The sequence below is a fragment of the Gekko japonicus genome, unplaced genomic scaffold (assembly GCF_001447785.1).
Source record: "Gekko japonicus isolate JY-2015 unplaced genomic scaffold, Gekko_japonicus_V1.1 scaffold1294, whole genome shotgun sequence".
NCBI lineage: Eukaryota > Metazoa > Chordata > Lepidosauria > Squamata > Gekkonidae > Gekko > Gekko japonicus.
In genome coordinates, this window is record NW_015176490.1 from 208,656 (window position 1) to 227,775 (window position 19,120).

Genomic DNA, 19,120 nt, shown 5'->3' on the forward strand with positions numbered 1-19,120 from the left:
AGAGTGTTGGACTGGATGGGCCTTTGGCCTGATCCAACATTGGCGGCTCTTATATTCTTATGTTCTTATCTTTTGAAAAATTATGCAAGATGAACTTAACCCAGCTGCCCCCGATGCACAGTGTAGTCCATTAGCTAGTTTTGAAAACAGATGCTTGAGGGATATTCCAGAGGATGACAATCCTGGTGCTTAATTGTTGCCCAGCCTCTCTAAGGAAGCAACAGATTCCACTGGGAGGTGGTTGGTAAGAGATGCCGAACTCACACTAAACGACCCAAGCCTTTGCATCCTGGAGTATCAGAATATATTTTGAAAACCGCAAGAATACCTTTAGACATTTATCTGCTATTTTGACATATTTATTGCTTTCCAACTGTTGCCCTTATAACCTTAACTTGTTATTTAGTTTTTCACTTTGCATAACTTAAACATCATCATGTTACATGTTAATTTGCTGTTAAATTCCTGGCTATAAGTTTAGAACCTCATCTGCCATTCCGATGTATTTGAAAAAGTGTGCCTTGCACACAAAAGCTCAGACCTTGAATAAACCTTTGTTGGTCTTAAAGGTGCCCCACAGGACTCTAAATTTGTTCTACGGCTTCAGACCAACACGGCTGACCACCTGGGTCTTTCTGCTGCCCCATTCACGTCAGCTGTTTTTGGTGGTGCAAGTCGGTGGAATTGAAATCCTCCCCCCCAAACTCTGTTACCTGCTGGATTTCATAGGTTGCTCATAGGGGGTTTGTTGAATGGCATATTCCTGATACCCTCTGCGCTGCGACGAGTCCAACGCTGACGTCTCCAGATTGGCTGCTGGTTCGGTTTCCGGAGAAGCAGCCTCCACTGGGACTATCTTTGTAGCTCCTACGAGAAGAACACACACACACACACACACACAAATTATCAAAAATAACTACAATGTACATGCCCTATTTTACGTGCAACTGAATGACAGTGATTTTAATATGTTGTCGAAGACTTTCACGGCTGGAGTTCATTAGTTGTTGTAGATTTTCTGGGCTGTATGGCTGTGGTCTTGGCATTGTAGTACTTGATACTGATTTCATCTATAGTTTTTTGTTGTTCAGTCGTACAGTCGAGTCTGACTCTTTGCCACCCCATGGACCAGATCACGCCAGGCCTTCCTGTCTTCCGCTGTCCTCTGAAGTTTGCTCAATTTCATGTCCGTTGCCTCTATGACACTGCCTAACCATCTCATCCTTTGCCGTCCCCGTCTTCTTTGACCTTCAATCTTTCCCAGCATCAGGATCTTCTATAGTTAGGTAAAGGTAAAGGTTTCCCTTGCTCGAAAGCCAGTCGAGTCCGACTCTAGGGATGCGGTGCTCATCTCCGTTTCCAAGCCGAAGAGCCAGCGCTGTTCAAAGATGTTTCCGTGATCATGTGGCCAGCATGACTAGACGCCGAGGCGCACGGAACGCTGTTACCTTCCCACTGAAGTGGTACCTATTTATCTACTTGCAATTTCTTGCTTTTGAACTGCTAGGTTGGCAGGAGCTGGGGCCGGAGGCAGGAGCTCACTCCATCATGTGGCACTCGGGTTTCGAACTGCTGAACTACCGACCTTCCGGTATGCAGGTCAGCGTCTTAACCACTTGAGCCACCGCAGCCCCAACAGCTATAGTTACTTATGGGTAAATACCCTATGAACAGGGATGGATCTCTGCACCTCCTCCTTCCTCCCTGCGATTTCTCCTTCCTCCCTGTCCAACAAGAGCTGCCCCTCAAGATTCAGAGAGCTGAGAAGCAGTCAGGAAAGGAAGAGAGTGCAGTGGAAAAGGTGGCAGGTTAAGGGAAGGCTGGCCAAAATCACCCCTTGCGTTCAGGCTCTTCGGCGAGCCAACCAGATTGGAAGCCAGGGCGGAGGGGGTGATTTCTGCCACTTCTCCCAGCTTTGCCGCCGCTCTCCATGCCGCATCCCCACTTCGTTCCTGAGGACAGCAGTACGGTTTAGGGGGAGGAGGAGAGGCCGCAGGGGAAAGGTAACGATCCGTGCATCCCTATAATTCATAATTCATAGTATCCCGACTAGTGTTTAAAAGCCAAATTTTAAAAAGGGGGGGGAGAATAATTTTTTTTATTAGCTCTCGAAAACACAGTGCTTCTAAGCTGAGAAGCGGTCAGGAAAGGAAGAGAGCGCAGTGGGAAAGGTGGCAGGTTAAGGGGAGGCTGGCCAAAATCACCCCTTGCGTTCAGGGTCTTCGGCGAGCCAACCAGATTGGAAGCCAGGACGGAGTGGGTGATTTCTGCCACTTCTCCCAACTTCGCCGTGGCTCTCCATGCCGCATGCCCACTTTGTTCCTGAGGACATCAGTACGGTTTAGGGGGAGGAGGAGAGGCCGCAGGGGAAAGGTAATGATCCGTGCATCCCTTTCATTCATAATTCATAGTATCCCGACTAGTGTTTAAAAGCCAAATTTTAAAAAGGGGGGGGAGAATAATTTTTTTTATTAGCTCTCGAAAACACAGTGCTTCTAAAGGTCACCCTTACAGCCTTAACTAAGGACGGAAGTGCGCGTTACAAGGGAAACATGAGTCTGCCTGCCGCCTCTTGCCCAAGTGGTGCTAATGCAGGGTCCAGGAAGGCATTTGCAGAGGGAAACTGGCAGTCAAAGGTGGGGGGGTGTATAGAAATATTGATTTCTAAAGGTTTCATGCCTTCCCCTGGAATGTCTTGCTGATACCATGCTGTGCCTTGTTCCTGTTGAAGCCAAATGGCCTCAATAGCCCTGCCATATGACCCCACATTCTTCACACTTCCATGCTGACAGAGACCAGATGGCCCTAGCAAACAGGCAAAGACACACGTATGCAATGAGGTTTGGGGGGCCATGTGACTGCGGGTGTGGCCTCTAGAGGCCCAGCCATTCATATGTTTGCAACTATGGCAACCCACCAATTGACCACATTCCCTGTCTACTTGTGACTGGCTGATGGCCACAGCTGATTGTGACTAGATTGGGGTTTTTAATTGTCTGACCCCTTGGAAGAGAGCTCAGATTTTCTTGCTCTCTCTACTTGGTTGAATTGCACCTGGGAAATGCTGTCCCATGTGGAACAACGACCTCCTTTGCGAGCTAAGCACATGGCTGCATGCTTGCACAAAATGGAGTTTCTACTGAGGATCCCTTGGGATCTAATTGGACTGTATACTTGGACATTCTTGACTATGGATCATTCTGGTACTATGCATATCTCTTTAATGTTCAGTGAGGGCCAAGAGCCATAAGTTTTCTTATTTTGAAATCCTTCTAGTCTATGCAAAGCTCTGACTGAATAAACTTATTCTGGTTTATAACTTGTCTGTATTGTTGTAACTGAATTCTAAGCCTAAATCTTGCAGCCTAACTGGCTACACACTACCATTGAGTATTAAGTGTGCATCTCTGAGGAGGTGCTAGTGTGTTCTGTCTGGTGGCTATTGTTCTGAAATCCAGAGAGCCTACCTCTCTGGGTTATTGTGTAATGTATTGAGCCACTGTAGTGTTTTCCCCTCATCCCTGGACTGGCCTGGGGGGCAGAATCCTATACAGGGGGGGAGTAACTTAATCCTGCCTCCATCTGCAGATTCTCTCCTGCAAACACCTCTGAATCTTCTTAAGCCCCTCCCATTTTGGACTCTGAAACCAGAGGCAAGCAGGGCTGGGTGGAAACCTGCATGAGGAGGAGGAGGAGGAGGAAGAAGAGGAAGAGGAAGAAACAGAGTTAGAGCGCCTCTGAGAGAAGGATGTAACCATCGTGCCAGCTTTCATCGGAGCCCTTGGAGCAGTGCCTAGAAGTCTCAAGAAACATCTGGACCTTCTGGGCAGTGAAAAATAACACCGGCTCCGCTCCAGTGTGGCTCGGAACAGCAAGAATCCTGTGAAGACACATTTGCAATTCCCAAGAACTTGGCTAGACGTCAAATGGCAGTACACCGACTATTAGTTAAAGATCTGACTGTGACAATTCTTCATCATCATCATCCTCGTCATCATACCCATTTTAATAGAACTTCTGGTGTTCATAATAATCCTGCATATGCAATCCTTGCAATACATTATCCTCATAAGACAGATGGAAGGGCTGAAGGTGAGAGAGCAGTTTGTCAAAGGCCGCCTGGTGAGTCCCTGGCAGAGGCACGATTCGGACCGGGGGACTCCCAGATCAGAGCTCATTTCCCTTTGCAGGACGCTAAGCCACCCCACCATCGCCTGCTGCAGACATCGGATTAGGGAACACACATTTGCCGAGATGACGGTGCGTTTCTACCCTAAGTAAGCGCTCACCTGGCTTCGCTGGCAACAGGTTCGTTTAAGTTTAAAAGCTTTCTTTCTTTTGCTCCTGATGGATTATATCAACGCTGCCTCACATTTCAATTTATGGCATCGGGGGCTTATCGAGAAAGGCCACGGCGGTTTGCTTTCCTTGATACCGAAAGAAATGGCTCATCAAATGGAATAAACAGGACAATTATGAATGCGCCGTGACACGCACACAGAGGGAAAATATAGCTGGCAAAGCAAGATAAAGCTCACCATGAAGCTAGAAGCGGCCAGGGGGGGGGGGCGCCTCTCCCCCTGTTTGTGTGCAGGCCCCTCCTCCTTTTTTGTTCCTTCTGCTTTTCTTTGTAAGCATATATATATGCTTACAAAGCATATATATAAAAAACGCTGCACGCACCTTTTTAAGGATAAATGTACTCATTAATGGTGAACAGCTAGGCTTTGAGGCCAGCGGCACCTTAGAGACCAGCGAAATCCGGGGGTATGAACGTTTGAGAGTCAAACTCCCCTCCATCGGATACGTTGTATCCGATGAAGGGAGCTTCGGCTCTCAAGAGTTTATACCCGGGGTTGCCATCCTCCGGACGGTGGCTGGAGATCTGGTGTAGCGGTTAAGAGCGGCGGGGACTCTACCCTGGTTTGATTCCCCACTCCTCTGCATGCAGCTGCTGGGTGACCTTGGGTCAGTCACAGTTCTCTCGGAGCTGTTCTCTCAAGAGCAGTCCTCGAAAGAGCTCTCTCCGCCCCACCTACCTCACAGGGTGTCTGTTGTAGGGAGGGGAAGGGAAAGGAGACTGTAAGCCGCTCTGAGACTCCGAGTGAAGGGCGGGGTATAAATCCAATCTCTTCTCCTTCTTTTTCTTACAACTGATCTCCAGGCGACAGAGATCATTTCACCTGGAGAAAATAGCTGCTTTGGAAGTGGACCCTATGGCATTATACCCCCACTGAAGCTCCGCCCCTAACCCCACCCTCCTCAGGCTCCACCCCCCTAATCTCCAGGTATTTCCCAACCCGGAGCTGGCAACCCTACTCCCCCTCCCCGAATCTTGTTGTCCTCCAAGGTGCTACTGGACTCGAATCTAGAGTTCTATTGCAGACCGACATGGCTAACTATCATTAATGGCTGGGATCAAGCTACACTGCTTTCTGCCTGAGCCGCTAGGACTTGGGTCAAAGGGCAGGCAAGGGTGGGTTCCTGGGCTGCCCCCATGAAAGGACCAGGTTACGCCCATTAGCTTTGCTTACTTGCAAAGGATGCACCAACCAATGTTCCCTCTGTGCTGAGTTAGTGTGAGCTAGCTCACAGTTTTTTAGCCTCCGGCTCACACATTTTTGTCTTAGTTCAGGAAGGAGGGCTCCAAAGCAAACTGATTTATGCGGTAGCCAAATCGCTCGCTCACAGGTTTAATGCCAGTCGCTCACAAAGTAGAATTTTTGCTCACAGGACTCCACGGCTTAGAGGGAGCATTGGCGCCAACCACTCCCCCGAGCTGTGGGTGACAGCAGGGAGAATGTGCCCATATGGCACCCCCCCAACCCCCTCCCCCAACCCTGTTCGTGGGTGAAATGTTTGGAACGAAACGGGGAGCAGGAAGACAGGCGGGGAGGAAACTGGGAAGCGATGCTCCCCTTTTCTTTATTGTTCAATGAACAATACAAAAGAGAGCTTTTTATAAAAAAATGGATGCAGGATGAGATCGCGTGAAGTACAACCACATTGCAAGAGGATGGCGCTAGCAGGAGCTCAGAGGGGATGCTGAACTGCTGGATAAAAGCTTGGCAGAAGACATGAGGAACCTGAAGCATTTTCTGCTCTGCAAGATATCCAGATGACCCAGTTATTTAGGAGTGTGGTGGGGTCTTCCTCGCATAGAGTTCTTTAAGTACACATTCTACAGCCAACTGCGGAGAGTGCTCTTGTTCTGAATATCCTGCATTGAGGCTGGGGTTTCTTGCAAATCCAGGACTATATCACTGCAAACCTGAGCTGAGTTACACCCTTTTATGGGCTCAAAAAGGTGTTAATTCTGTTGGGCTGTTTCAGGTGGGCAGGCCCATAGCTATGGTGGGGCTCTGCCCCCTTTCTTAAAGGCACTGCCCCACAAGAATTTCTCCTGTAAATGCTTTTTTCAGTCATTTTAAAACATTTTTAAAGGCGTGCACTCCTTTAAGCAGAGTGGGGTGCTGTGGTTGACTAATTCCCATACTGAGCAAGGGGGTTGGAGTAGGTGACCTCTAGGATCCCTTCTAACTCTGTGTCAAGAAACTGGTCTCCTTTAAGGGAGTTTTTCTGCCCAAGTGTTAGCTTTCTTGACTATAGTTATGTGGCAACTGGCCCAAAGGGGTTAGTCTGAGATACACATTTGCCGCTTTGTTATTTCTGACCTGCTGTAAAAACAGAATAATATAAATTCGCCTTTCACCAAACTGGCATGGCCTCAGTCCAAGGATACCTTGTAGCAGACTTGGGTGCACACCCAAACACAGAAGTCCAGCCTCTTTGGGCTCTTAAATTGAGGAATTATCAATTGGGACAGATAATTCCAAAATAAATGCCAATGGCTTATTTTGTGGATTAAACTCTGCTTTTCACATCAGCCAAAGCTGTCAATTCACCACCTTTTATAAGCATTACGTTCGGTTTAATAAAAAGCCAAGACGTGTTATCTGACTTCTTTGCACTGGAAAAATTAGATGCAACCAAACCTAGAATCCTAGAAATCACAGAGTTGGAAGGGGCCATACAGGCCATCTAGTCCAACCCCTTACCAATGCAGGATCAGCCTACAGTGTCCATGACAAATGTTTAAAATCTGCTCCAGTATCTTCCCTGGGACAGAGGTCAGACTGACTAGCCTGTAGTTTCCTGGGTCAACCCTCCTCCCTTTTTTGAAAATTGGGATAACATCTGCCCCCCTACTGAAAAGAAACTGGCTGTGGTCCTGCAGTGCTACAAACATGATAAAGAATGGCCATGAACCTACCACCAAATAGCACAGTGTCATGGGCATGGATGAGGACGAGCTGACAGAGCCTGCAGAAACCACAGCTGGCCCCTCTGAAGCAGCAGAGGAGGACAGCTGGCAAGCGCCTGTAAAAGCTGTCTTCACACCTGGCTCAGATAAGAAGGAAGAACTGCAAGCTGAAAGTCCTTCTGACTCACCCCCATGTGTGACTCGTTTAAGGAAGCGACTGTGGCAAAACTTAGCAACCAGGCCAAGAGAGGCCAGGCTACAAGGGAGACACTCAGCCAGCCCAGAGTTCTAACAGGAGCTGGCTAATTGGTAGCAGCATTTAACTCCACACTCTGGGCAGTACCCTTCATGGAAGCAACAAGTCAGCTTCGTGCTACTAGCATCCACTCCAGCTTGGCTCTTGCACCTAGACCTTCAGACCCCCTGGCTTTGGACTTGGCTCTGTGTTCCTGGCTCCTGACCCCGGCTTGGCTTTTTGGACTTTGCACTGTCTTCTTGGCCTGTTCCGGACTCCCTTTGACTGGAACCCCAGCCCGTGACACACAGGATAAAAGTGTATCAAATTGTTGACATGAAACTTTCCCAAGGTTATATCTAAAATAATAACAAGAGGGACTACTGTCTGTACAGGACGCCCCACTCATTATCCTGGGGGAAAAAAATCTCCTAATGCTCAGGATTTTGCCCCCCTCCATTCCTCTAATTGATAAAAAGCATACACGGCCTCTTCTGTGAGTGTTCTATTACGAAACACGTGAAAAAAATAAGGGGATACTGTTGAAGCGCATGCTGCTCGGATGAAATCCTGCCACTCTGCATTAGGGCATAATAAAAACCCCGTAGCTTAAACATAAAATAAAATGTGAACCTGCTTTTCTGTTCAATTTACCAAAGAACTAGTGTCATGAAAGGAAGGAAAATACATCGTATAGGCCGATAGCAAACTGCATAAAGTATTATCCTCCCTCCCCATCTGGTAAAAACTTTCTGGAAAGGGAGTTACTTAAGAAGTGTCATCATGGGATACCATGGTGGAGTCGCCTAAGGTCTCCAGATACATCAAAGAGTCACCTAAGGTCTCCAGATACATCAAAGAGTCACCTAAGGTCTCCAGATACATCAAAGAATCACCTAAGGTCCCCAGATACATCAAAAAGAAGCAAATGTGGGTGAGAGAGACAGACACTGCACTTGCTCTATGAAATATACAACAAGACTTGCGAAAGCTGAGGGGCCCAGGTTACTCCTAGCTCCTGCTTCCACTGACTTGGAATACGGAACATCAAAACATCAGCTGGAGATTCAGTGTTGCATGTAGATGGGGGCACTGGGGGAAGACACTCCCCTCACCTCTGACGACAGCTGAGGGGTGACATGATTGAGGTTTATAAGATTATGCGTGGGATAGAGCAGGTAGAGAAAGAGGTACTTTTCTCCCTTTCTCACAATACAAGAACTCGTGGGCACTCCATGAAATTGCTGAGCGGTCAGGTTAGAATGGATAAAAGGAAGTCCTTCTTCACCCAAAGAGTGATTAACACTTGGGATTCACTGCCACAGGAAGTGGTGGCGGCTACAAGCATGGACGGCTTCAAAAGGGAATTAGATAAGCATATGGAGCAGAGGTCCATCAGTGGCTATTAGCCACAAGGTTGTTGGCAGGTATAAGTCTTCAGTATGTGTGATCATGCCAATCTAATTGACAGGTGTCTGACAATCTGGAGAACCAGCACAAACCGGTTCTGACTGGAGCTAAGCTGCGTTATCTCACAGTGACTCAGCAGTTCGCTGATTGGCTGGTCAGTGTATATAAGTGTATGTAGTCTGTACATTATATTCCCTTCTTTTTGTATGAGCGTATGGCGGAGCACTTTGACGGAGAGAGCGGTATATATGGAAATAAGTCAGTGTACATAGTTAACCACAAGAACTGTGTGAATGTGATTTACTGCAGTGGGATCTTAGCAGGGTGCAATTTGGATCGGTGGCAAGCGGGCGCGACTGGAGGAGCGATCCCTAGTGGCTGGGAGATGAAACATCGAGTGACCGCCGTCGAGGAAAGGGCACGCGATGATGTCGAGCGCCGGCACAGCGGAGCCGGAAAGGACGTTGCTGGGGCCGGAAAGAGGCGGGAGTCGCACGCCTCAAGAGAGAGAGTTACCACCAAAGTGCCGAAGAAAGCACCCCGCCAGAAAAACCGCCAATACCTGAGCCAACAGAAAAAAAAGAAGAAGAAGAAGAACACCACCAACCACCACCATAGGGGTGCCGGTAGGTCACCCCACCCCGTACAAATATGTCGCCCTAGTTAGGGAATAAAATGGTGACTAGCACCGACCTGTAAGCCGCTCAGAGACCCCCTAGACAGGGGGTTTGAGCAGGATATAAAGTCGAATGTTAAATAAAAAATATAAAAAAAATATTTGGCTGAAAGCTGACCCAGTGATGCACACTGCACGACACTGCGTGACAAAGGTATAGATAGGGGCTCTGGGGCAAGGGATGCTCTGTCATCTTGGTGCTTGGGGGTGGGGGCAACAGTGGGAGGGCCTCTAGTGTCCTGGCCCCACTGGTGGACCTCCTGATGGCACCTGGTATTTCTGGCCACTGTGTGACACAGAGTGTTGGACTGGATGGGCCATTGGCCTGATCCAACATTGGCGTCTCTTGTGTTCTTATGATGCACCAAGGGCTGTGGGAAGAAGCTCTTGTCCTACCAGGAGGCAACATCAAGGGAAGGCCTCGGCCTCTATGCCCTGTTGTTGGCCCTCCAGAGCGACGTGGACAGGATGCTGGGCTGGATGGGCCGCTGAGTCTGAACCAGCAGGGCTCTTGTTATGTTCACCGAGCACGGCCTCTCCCTCGCTGGCCCCCAAGCCTTTTGATTATTTATCTACTGCTCCTGTCATGCTTGGAGCTGCGGTGGCTCAAGTGGTTAAGACGCTGAACTGCAGGCTGTGGAAGGTCGGTAGTTCGGCAGTTCGAGACCCGAGTGTGTCGCATGACGGAGTGAGCTCCCGTCTCTAGTTCCAGCTCCTGCCCACCTAGCAGTTCGAAAGCAAGAAATTGCAAGTAGATAAATAGGTACCACTTCGGTGGGAAGGGAACAGCGTTCCGTGCTCCTTGGTGTTTAGTCATGCCGGCCACATGACCACGGAAACGTCTTTAGACAGCGCTGGCTCTTCGGCTTTGAAACGGAGATGAGCACCGCAACCCTAGAGTCGGACTCGACTGGCTTTCGAGCGAGGGAACCGTTACCTTTACCTTTTACCTCTGTCATGCTGCTGGCGTCTTTCCACTCCCAGCCCGGCCTCCCCTTCTGCCTTCCGATTAAAGTTCCTGAAGGAGGACTCTGACTGTGACACGATGTCGCCCTGCGACACCCATGCTGACCACTGGATTCTGGGGACCGACACACCAGAAGACAGAGGTACAATTCAACGAGATCCGAACACGCTGGGGAAGTGGGCGGATGTGAACAAGAGGCAATTCAACAAGGATAAGTGCCGAGTTCTCCATCTGGGAAACAAAAATGAGGATACATGCATACTGTGTGTGTGAACAAGACCTTAGGGTAGGGGTGGTCCGAAAGTTAAATAGGAGCCGCCAGTGTGATGCGGCGACAAAAAAGGCTAATGCAGTCTTGGGGTGTATCAACAGAGGCATAACATCCAAATCGCAAGATGTCATAGTCCCGCTGTACACTGCATTGGTCAGGCCGCACCTGGAGTATTGTATGTAGTTCTGAAGGCCTCACTTCAAAAAGGATGTGGACAGAATGGAGCGCGTGCAGAGGAGAGCGACGAGGAGGATCGGGGGCCCGGAGACCAAGCCCTATGAGGAAAGGCTGAGAGACTTGGGAATGTTCAGTCTGGAGAAGAGGAGGTTGAGGGGGGACAGGATGGCTCTCTTGAAGTATCTGAAGGGCTGTCCCTTGGAGGAGGGCAGGGAGCTGTTCCTGTTGGCAGCAGAGGAGAGGACTCGCAAAAATGGGTTTAAATTAAGGGCAGAAAGGTACCGGCTGGATCTTAGGACAAACTTCTTTACAGTAAGAGTTGTGCAACAGTGGAACCACCTGCCTAGAGAGGTGGTGAGCTCCCCCTCCCTGGCAGTCTTTAAACAGCGTCTGGACAAACACCTGTCAGGGATACTGTAGGCTGATCCTGCACTGAGCAGGGGGTTAGACTAAATGGCCTGTATGGCCTCTTCCAGCTCTGTGATTCCATGATTCTATGACCATCAGTGAGCACAAGAAGGTGCATTGTGACAGATGTTCACACCGCTGCATCTGGGGTAAGCTTAGGAAGAGATCCTGAGCTCCTTGGAGAGATGGCAGGATTCAACTGTGATACACAGACTATATTTTACATGATGCTACCATTGTACTGTATTGCAGTAATGGAACATTGCCTGCCATTTTTTTAAAGAAAGGAAACTAAGCTGTGTGTGATGCTATAATAATACTCAAAACATTTGCACAAACCTATCTGTCTATACTTTAACAGCACACAAAATTTAATAAGGTTATCTAAGTACAGAATACAAAAATTGAGGCAGGTCCAAAAGTAATCTTATTCTAATGAAGTCTCCAGGTAATGCTTTCATTTCCAAGGTCTTCATCATTTCTTTCCTAAAGTCTGTCAAGACTTGTCAAGGTTGGAAAATCAATACTCCATATTCTCCATAAAGCAATAAATATATAAGGCATATATCTCAGAGTGAATGTCAGGTAGGCATTCGTAACTTCAACGTTTCATTTGGACCTTCTTCAATTTTTGTATTCTGTACTTTATTACATTTTTTGTGCTGTTAAAGTACAGACAGATATATTTGTGTAAATGTTTTGAGTATTATTATAGCGTCACACACAACTTTGTCTCCTTTCTGCTCTTCAAGTTGGCAGCTGTGGTTCTTTCATTATTTCCATTTTTTAAATAAAAAAAGACATCTAGTACCTCCAAATTCAGAGGCACTAATCTCAATGCCAGAAGGCAACACCAGGGGAAGACTGCAGCCTCTATGCCCTGTTGTTGGAACCTCCAGAGGAGCAGGTTGGCCACTGTGTGAGACAGGATGCTGGATCAGATGGACTATCAGTCTGATCCAGCAGGGCTCTTCTCATGAAGGCCTCGGCCTCTCTGCCCTGTGGTTGGCCCTCCAGAGGAACTGGCTGGCCACTGTGTGAGACAGGATGCTGGACTAGATTGACAACCAGTCTGATCCAGCAGAGCTCTTCTGACGTTCTTATTAGGGGAAGGCCTTGGCCTCAATACCCTGTTGTTGGCTGCCCAGAGGAGCTGGCTAGCCACTGTGTGAGACAGGAAGATGGATTAGATGGACTCTTGGTCTGATCCAGCAGGGCTCTTCTTATGTTCTTACTCTACTGAACCTTAAGAAGAGAGGCTAGGTAAAATAATTCTTTTTAAATTGAGAGAGGGAAGTTTTTACGATCAGCACACTAAATCTTAATTGGCTGAGGGGAGAAAAAAAACAGCTGCTCGTATTTCTTTACTGATTTTCATGTCAAAGTCCTAACAAATCCCAAATATGATGGGATTCTGCATTATAAATGCATCCACCTTTCACACAAGCTTAAATTTCCCATCTCCTGTTTTCTGGAAACAGGAAGCCAGAAACGCACCAGAGTCTGCTCTTCAGTGCTCAAAAACAGATTATGCAGTTTGAAGTCTGGTCTCAGCAAAGCAGACCGCAAAGCGTCTTGGCTATGTGGGTATTCCCTGATCTGGATGGGCCAGGCCAGCCCGATCTTGCCAGATCTCAGAACCTAAGCAGGTTCAGACCCAGTCAGTACTTGGATGAGAGACCACCACGGAAATCAAGGCTTGCTTCGCAGAGGCAGGGCATGGAAAAACCACCTCTGCTCACCTCTTGCCTTGAAAACCCTGTGAGGTCGGCTGCAACTTGATGGCCCTTTCCATCACCACGTGGCTACACAAGAGCAAAACACACATGACCAAGGTGCAGAGAAGAACAGGACATAGAAGAAGGAAGAGGAGGAGGAGGAGACAGGATTTATACCTGGCCCTTCACTCGGAGTCTCAGAGTGGCTTACAAACTCCTTTCCCTTCCCCTCCCCACAACAGACACCCTGTGAGGCAGGTGGGGCTGAGAGAGCTCTCTCGAGGACTGCTCTTTCAAGGACAGCTCTTATCAGAACTACAACAAACAGGACCACGGTGTATAATAGCTAGTAAAACAGTAAATCACCGTGTACAATTAAACAATATTTGTTGGGTTTTATATGCAATGTTTAGAATTCAATTATTAACAAAATTACAACAATAACACTACAATATGCAATATAGAGCTTAGCAGTACATAGAGTAATACAGTACTAGTTACAGACAAACGACGGAGTTCTAGTACACTATCCGTTTACGTGTCCTTCTTCAGGTTTGTCAGTCTGTAATTATTTCTTCATTAGAATGAAGTGCTACAAAAGCCATATTTCAAAATGCTAATTCTTATACAATTTTTTGATGTACGCTACCGCGCTTAGATTCTGGTGACTGGGGAGCTCCTATAGCAAGCTCTAATGTGACTGGGTCTACAGCATATAATAACTGGCTAAGCTTCCCTCAGTCTTTGTTGTTATTTTGTTAATAATTGAATACTAAACATTGCATATAAAAACCAACAAATATTGTTTAATTGTACACGGTGATTTACTGTTTTACTAACTTATCAGAACTACGGCTTGCCCAAGGTCATCTAGCCAGGTGCAAGTGGAGGAGTGGGGCATCAAACCCGGTTCTCCCAGATCAGAGTCCGCGCTCTTAACCACTACACCAAACTGGCTCTCTTGGAAATTACGGAAAAATTTGGATCTAGAAATGACGGGAAGCACTTGGAGGTGCTCATTTTACTCGATTTACTTTCTAAAATAAAATCACTCTGGCTCTGTTCCGTTACGGTTACCTGGAATAGCTTCGTGGGCTGTCAAAACCACACTTATAATGGGGTTCTTGGGTCCCGAGACCTGGTCTGCTTCCTTTGCCAAAAGGCTCTTCTCCGTTCTCTGTAGCCGTGGCCTCTTAGGTGCCTTTTCTCGCTCCTCTTCCCTGCTGTCAAGGTCAGCGTCAGAATCGTCGCCTAAACAGCAAACATCAAAAAGAGCTTAAAAGAAGGATAGGTGCATTTCCCTTTTATACCGCAGCCGACGCCATCGGTAGCTTGGCAAGGCGTACGGTTCTGTCCTCGAAAAAGGAAAGCGGCTTGTAAAAAAGATGAGCAGAAAATGTGCTAATAAAAAACCAAGAGGAAGAGAGAAAGTTATATTCTGTGACACAAGACACAAGGCAATTGATAAACCGTGGGCCACAATCCAGTATAGGGAGGCCAGCCTCCAGGTGGGACCTGGGGATCCAGCTCATCTCCAGGCTACAGAGATCAGTTCCCCTGGAGAAAACGGGTGCTTTGGAGGGTGGAATATACAGCATTGTAAGACGCTGAACTGCAGGCTGTGGAAGGTCGGTAGTTCAGCAGTTCGAGACCCGAGTGTGCCGCATGACGGAGTGAGCTCCCGTCTCTAGTTCCAGCTCCTGCCAACCTAGCAGTTTGAAAGCAAGAAATTGCAAGTCGATAAATAGGTACCACTTCGGTGGAAGGGTAACAGCGTTCCATGCGCCTTGGTGTTTAGTGGCCACATGACCACGGAAACGTCTTCGGACAGCGCTGGCTCTTCGGCTTTGAAACGGAGATGAGCACCGCAACCCTAGAGTCGGATTCGACTGGCTTTCGTGCAAGGGAAACCTTTACCTTTTATCCCACTGAGGTCCCTGTTCTCCCCAACTCCATCCCCAAATCTCCAGGAGTTTCCCAGCCTGGATCCTGCCACCATACCACCACCACCCAAATCCCCTGCTGGTGGTCATTGGGGGACCTGGCAAACCTTATCCAGGAGAACAAGGGGGCTGATATGCGACTTGCAAGTCGGCAAGATGCAACTGTTTGAAAAGTCAGGAAGTTCCATTTGGGGTTTCATTAGTAAAAAGAGTGAGGGGGGGCATCACTACTACGGCGTGCCTGAGGGCTGGTGTGGTTAGAAACAGGGGAGGTGGTGAGGGGTGTTGGGAGCTGATCCATAGGCCCCAGACACGTTCGAGGCTAAGCCCATACCCTGATGCATTATGCATCACGGTTCCAAAAGACGAACTGAGGGAGACTTACTCCCTCTGCGACCCAAGGCAGCTGACCAGACAAGAGAACTATGGCAGGAGTCTTCGGGCTCCTTACAGAGGAACAAGGTTTTACCCAAGCATGAGCTTTTTTGTGTGTGTGCCGCATGACGGAGTGAGCTCCCGTCTCTGGTTCCAGCTCCTGCCAACCTAGCAGTTTGAAAGCAAGAAATTGCAAGTAGATAAATAGGTACCACTTCGGTGGGAAGGGAACAGCGTTCCGTGCACCTTAGTGTTTAGTCATGCCGGCCACATGACCACGGAAACATCTTCGGACAGCGCTGGCTCTTCGGCTTTGAAACAGAGATGAGCACCGCAACCCTAGAGTCGGACTCGACTGGCTTCTGAGCAAGGGAACCTTTACCTTTAAGCTTTTGTGAACTAGAACAGGGATAAGGCAACTCAGAAAACAGGACAGAAACGACTTACAGGGGTTAACACAGCTGATAATTTAGGAGACGAGAGAGCAGTTAGCAGCCAACGTTTGTATTCTTTTATGGGGAATACTGGCCTTCCTTCAGCCTCAGCGTTCTTCCAGTGTACATGCGAGCTCCTTTCAGGAACCACAAATGTTTCACTATTTTCCCTGAGGAATTGGGGCTTTGGAACAGATACAGTCTCTCCGTCAGCCTGCTTCATCACCAAAGATAGGTTCGAAGACTCCCAAAGGGGGGAGAGAGAGAAAGAGAGATCCTCTCCCAACTCATGCTCTAGAGACGCAAACCCCATCTTCACACATTCCACTGGTTTAGCCTGTTTACACAAGAGGAAAAACTGAGAGAGATCCTCTCCCAACTCATGCTCTAGAGACGCAAACCCCATCTTCACACATTCCACTGGTTTAGCCTGCTTACACACAAGGAAAACTCTGAGACACGACCAGTGTTCCCTCTAAGCTGAGTTAGTGTGAGCTAGCTCACAGTTTTTTAGCCTCCGGCTCACACATTTTTGTCACAGCTCAGGCAGGATGGCTCCAGAGCAAACTGATTTATGCAGTAGCCAAATCAACTGCTCACAACTTTAATGCCAGTCGCTCACAAAGTAGAATTTTTGCTCACAAGACTCCACAGCTTAGAGAGAGCCTTGGACATGACCCCTCCAGTCTCTCTTTCTCTAAAGGTTCGGACCCTATCTGGCTGAGCCGACAGCGTCACGGCCTCTTCTCCCTCCCTCCCCCTCCCGTCTGGCTCCTCTAGTCCTTCTCGGTATTCCGACTGGCTGCCAGCTGCCACCTGGAGATTGGCAACCCTACAAAGTAGAAGTCTACCAGTATTTCTCATTTTTGCCAGGACGGCGTAAAACTGACTTCCATATCCAGAGGCAGTGGACTCCAGGAGACAAACACTGGGGATGGCTGTCACCGCTGAGTCCTGGTTGTGAGTCTGGCTGACCACTGTCGGGAGACGGAATACAGGACCAGAGGGAACATGTGGTCCGATCAGGGGTCATTTCCTGCGGGAGCGCACAGGAGCGGACCTCCGGCAGTAAGGAGCCCAGGGGGCGGGCACATGCAACAAGCCCCGCCCCCTGCTCCAAGCAGCCCTCAGTCGGGCCACGAGGAACAAGAAGCAGCCAGGTAAGTTGCAGAGCCCCCCCCCCCCGACCTGCCTTCAGGTACAAGCTCTCCCTCCTCTGCGAAGGCAGATCTGCGCGTTCCCCCCATAGCTAGCAATCCAAAACAGTCCAGTGGAGCCTGAGCGGTGGGTGTTGCCTTCTGACGCACTTCCGGTGATGTCAGGGGGTGTGGCGTATGCAAATAAGTTATGCTAATGAGTTATGCTAATGAGCTCCTGCACCTCTTTTTCTACTAAATGACCCCTGGGTCCGATCAAACAATGGCATGGTGCTTATGTTCCGGATCCTCCTGGAAGACGGGCAGTGACAATTCTTCCAAGGCCCGTCCGGAACAGAGTCAAGCCTTCCTAAGCCCATCGAAGTCTAGCAGCATAACACCGCCTAAGATGTCTCTGTAGGCACAGCAGATTCGAGGGATCTGGGGAGGGTTCTCACGCTGACCACTTGACTACCCGGCCACTTCTGAATCCCACCCCCAGGCAGACGCCCTCCTTGCCCGCTCCTTTTGCCTTTCTGCTCAGCAATCAGGCTGAATTTGTACTGCAAGCAGTTTTAAGGATGAACGGTCAATGTTCATTAACTTTTAAAATCCAAGGATGGGTCAGCAAACGATAATGGGCAAAGGGAGAAAAGGCAATTTCTGCCAATTATGTCACTGATGGCCACTGGAAATGTCTTTTATGTCTATTCATTTGCAAGCTGTAATTTTTTAAATGACACATTCATAACGGACGGGCGGGGGGGGAGGGTCAGAGCTGCAGAAACAGGCAGGGCAGGGAAAGTTGGCTGAATCCTGCCCCCTCCCTTCCATGATCGGGGAGGAAGAGAAGACAGCATTCACAAGGAGAGAATTCGCTACTGTGGCCAGGCCAAAGCGATGATATAGCATCCATTAGCGAGCTGCATTTTAAAAATGATGTTTTAATAAAAGGGGGAAAGTAAGAGTTACCCGGGCAGCGAGCAACACGCCAAGGGATATCTGACATGTCTGCCCCCAGACAAGTTTCTCCCTTTCCCAACGACTGATCAGCTCATAGACAAGCTGTTGGGTTAGGGTTGCCATCTGCCTGGTGGGGGTGGGGGTGGTGGAGGATCCGCGAGGGGAACCCCACCCCTAAACAGACGTCCCGGTGCATCATCGGTGACACACTGGCATCACATTGTCATCACACTGGCGACGGGGGGGGGATCCTCTACATTTTGGACAAAACTCTATGGTTTGTAGCCATTTTTACCATAGAGTTTTGCCCAAAAAGTAGAGCGTTGCCAACGTGATGATGTCACTTCCAGAAGTGATGTCATCGCATTGGCATCACATTGTCATCACACTGGCAACAGAGGGGGGGGGATGCTCTACATTTTGGGCAAAACTCTATGGGTTGTAGCCATTTTTCCCAGAGTTTTGCCCAAAAAGGAGAGCATTGCCAACGTGATGATGTCACTTCTGACATCAGCCCATCACTGATGTCCCTGCCCACCCCCAAAATGCCCCCCAAATCCCCCCGCCAGCAGGAGGAAGGCACCTGGCAACCTTTTGTTGGGGTTTACAGCATGGGCCAATATGGGGCCAAGGAGGGGGAAATGAAACATACAACAGCTTTCATTGCTGCTTCTTGCTAGAATTGACATGCTCCCAGTGGGAGAGGGAATCCCCCACTCTCAGGTCTTGTTCTCTGCTGCTGCTGGAAGTGGCCGTGGGAGAAGAATTAAAAGGGCCAGGTCAGGCTGGGTCAAAGAAAATTTCCCTGAAGTCTTCAGAAGTTTCTTCCTGAAGTCCTTCTATCCTTTAATACCTCCAAATCTCTGTTCCCTGCTTGGGGCGGGGGGGAGACTGGACGATCCTATTGTCTCTAGCTGGATCTAGTAGCATTTATTTTCTTTTTGGTGAATATTTTCTGTGTGTGTGTGTGTGCTTGTGAGCCTGGAAGTCATGGTGACTTCTGGCAGCCCCTATAGGGTTGCCGGGTCTCTTACCTCGTTGCAACTCTTGCCATAGAGTTTTCAGGCTGAATGCTAGAGCATCCCCCCGGCGACGTGCCCGGCATGATGACGTCACCCGGAGGTGATGTCATCACGCCAGGCA

The 19,120-nt window shown here is 48.7% G+C and overlaps 1 protein-coding gene across 1 annotated transcript in view; it reads right to left on the reverse strand.

The window, feature by feature from the left end:
• Positions 1–19,120, reverse strand: part of ZFAT (zinc finger and AT-hook domain containing) — a 173,253-nt gene that overhangs the window by 102,345 nt on the left and 51,788 nt on the right. Inside the window, 2 exon segments of the mRNA XM_015427248.1 lie at positions 714–867; positions 14,204–14,377. Of these exon segments, the coding sequence (XP_015282734.1) occupies positions 714–867; positions 14,204–14,377 (328 nt within the window).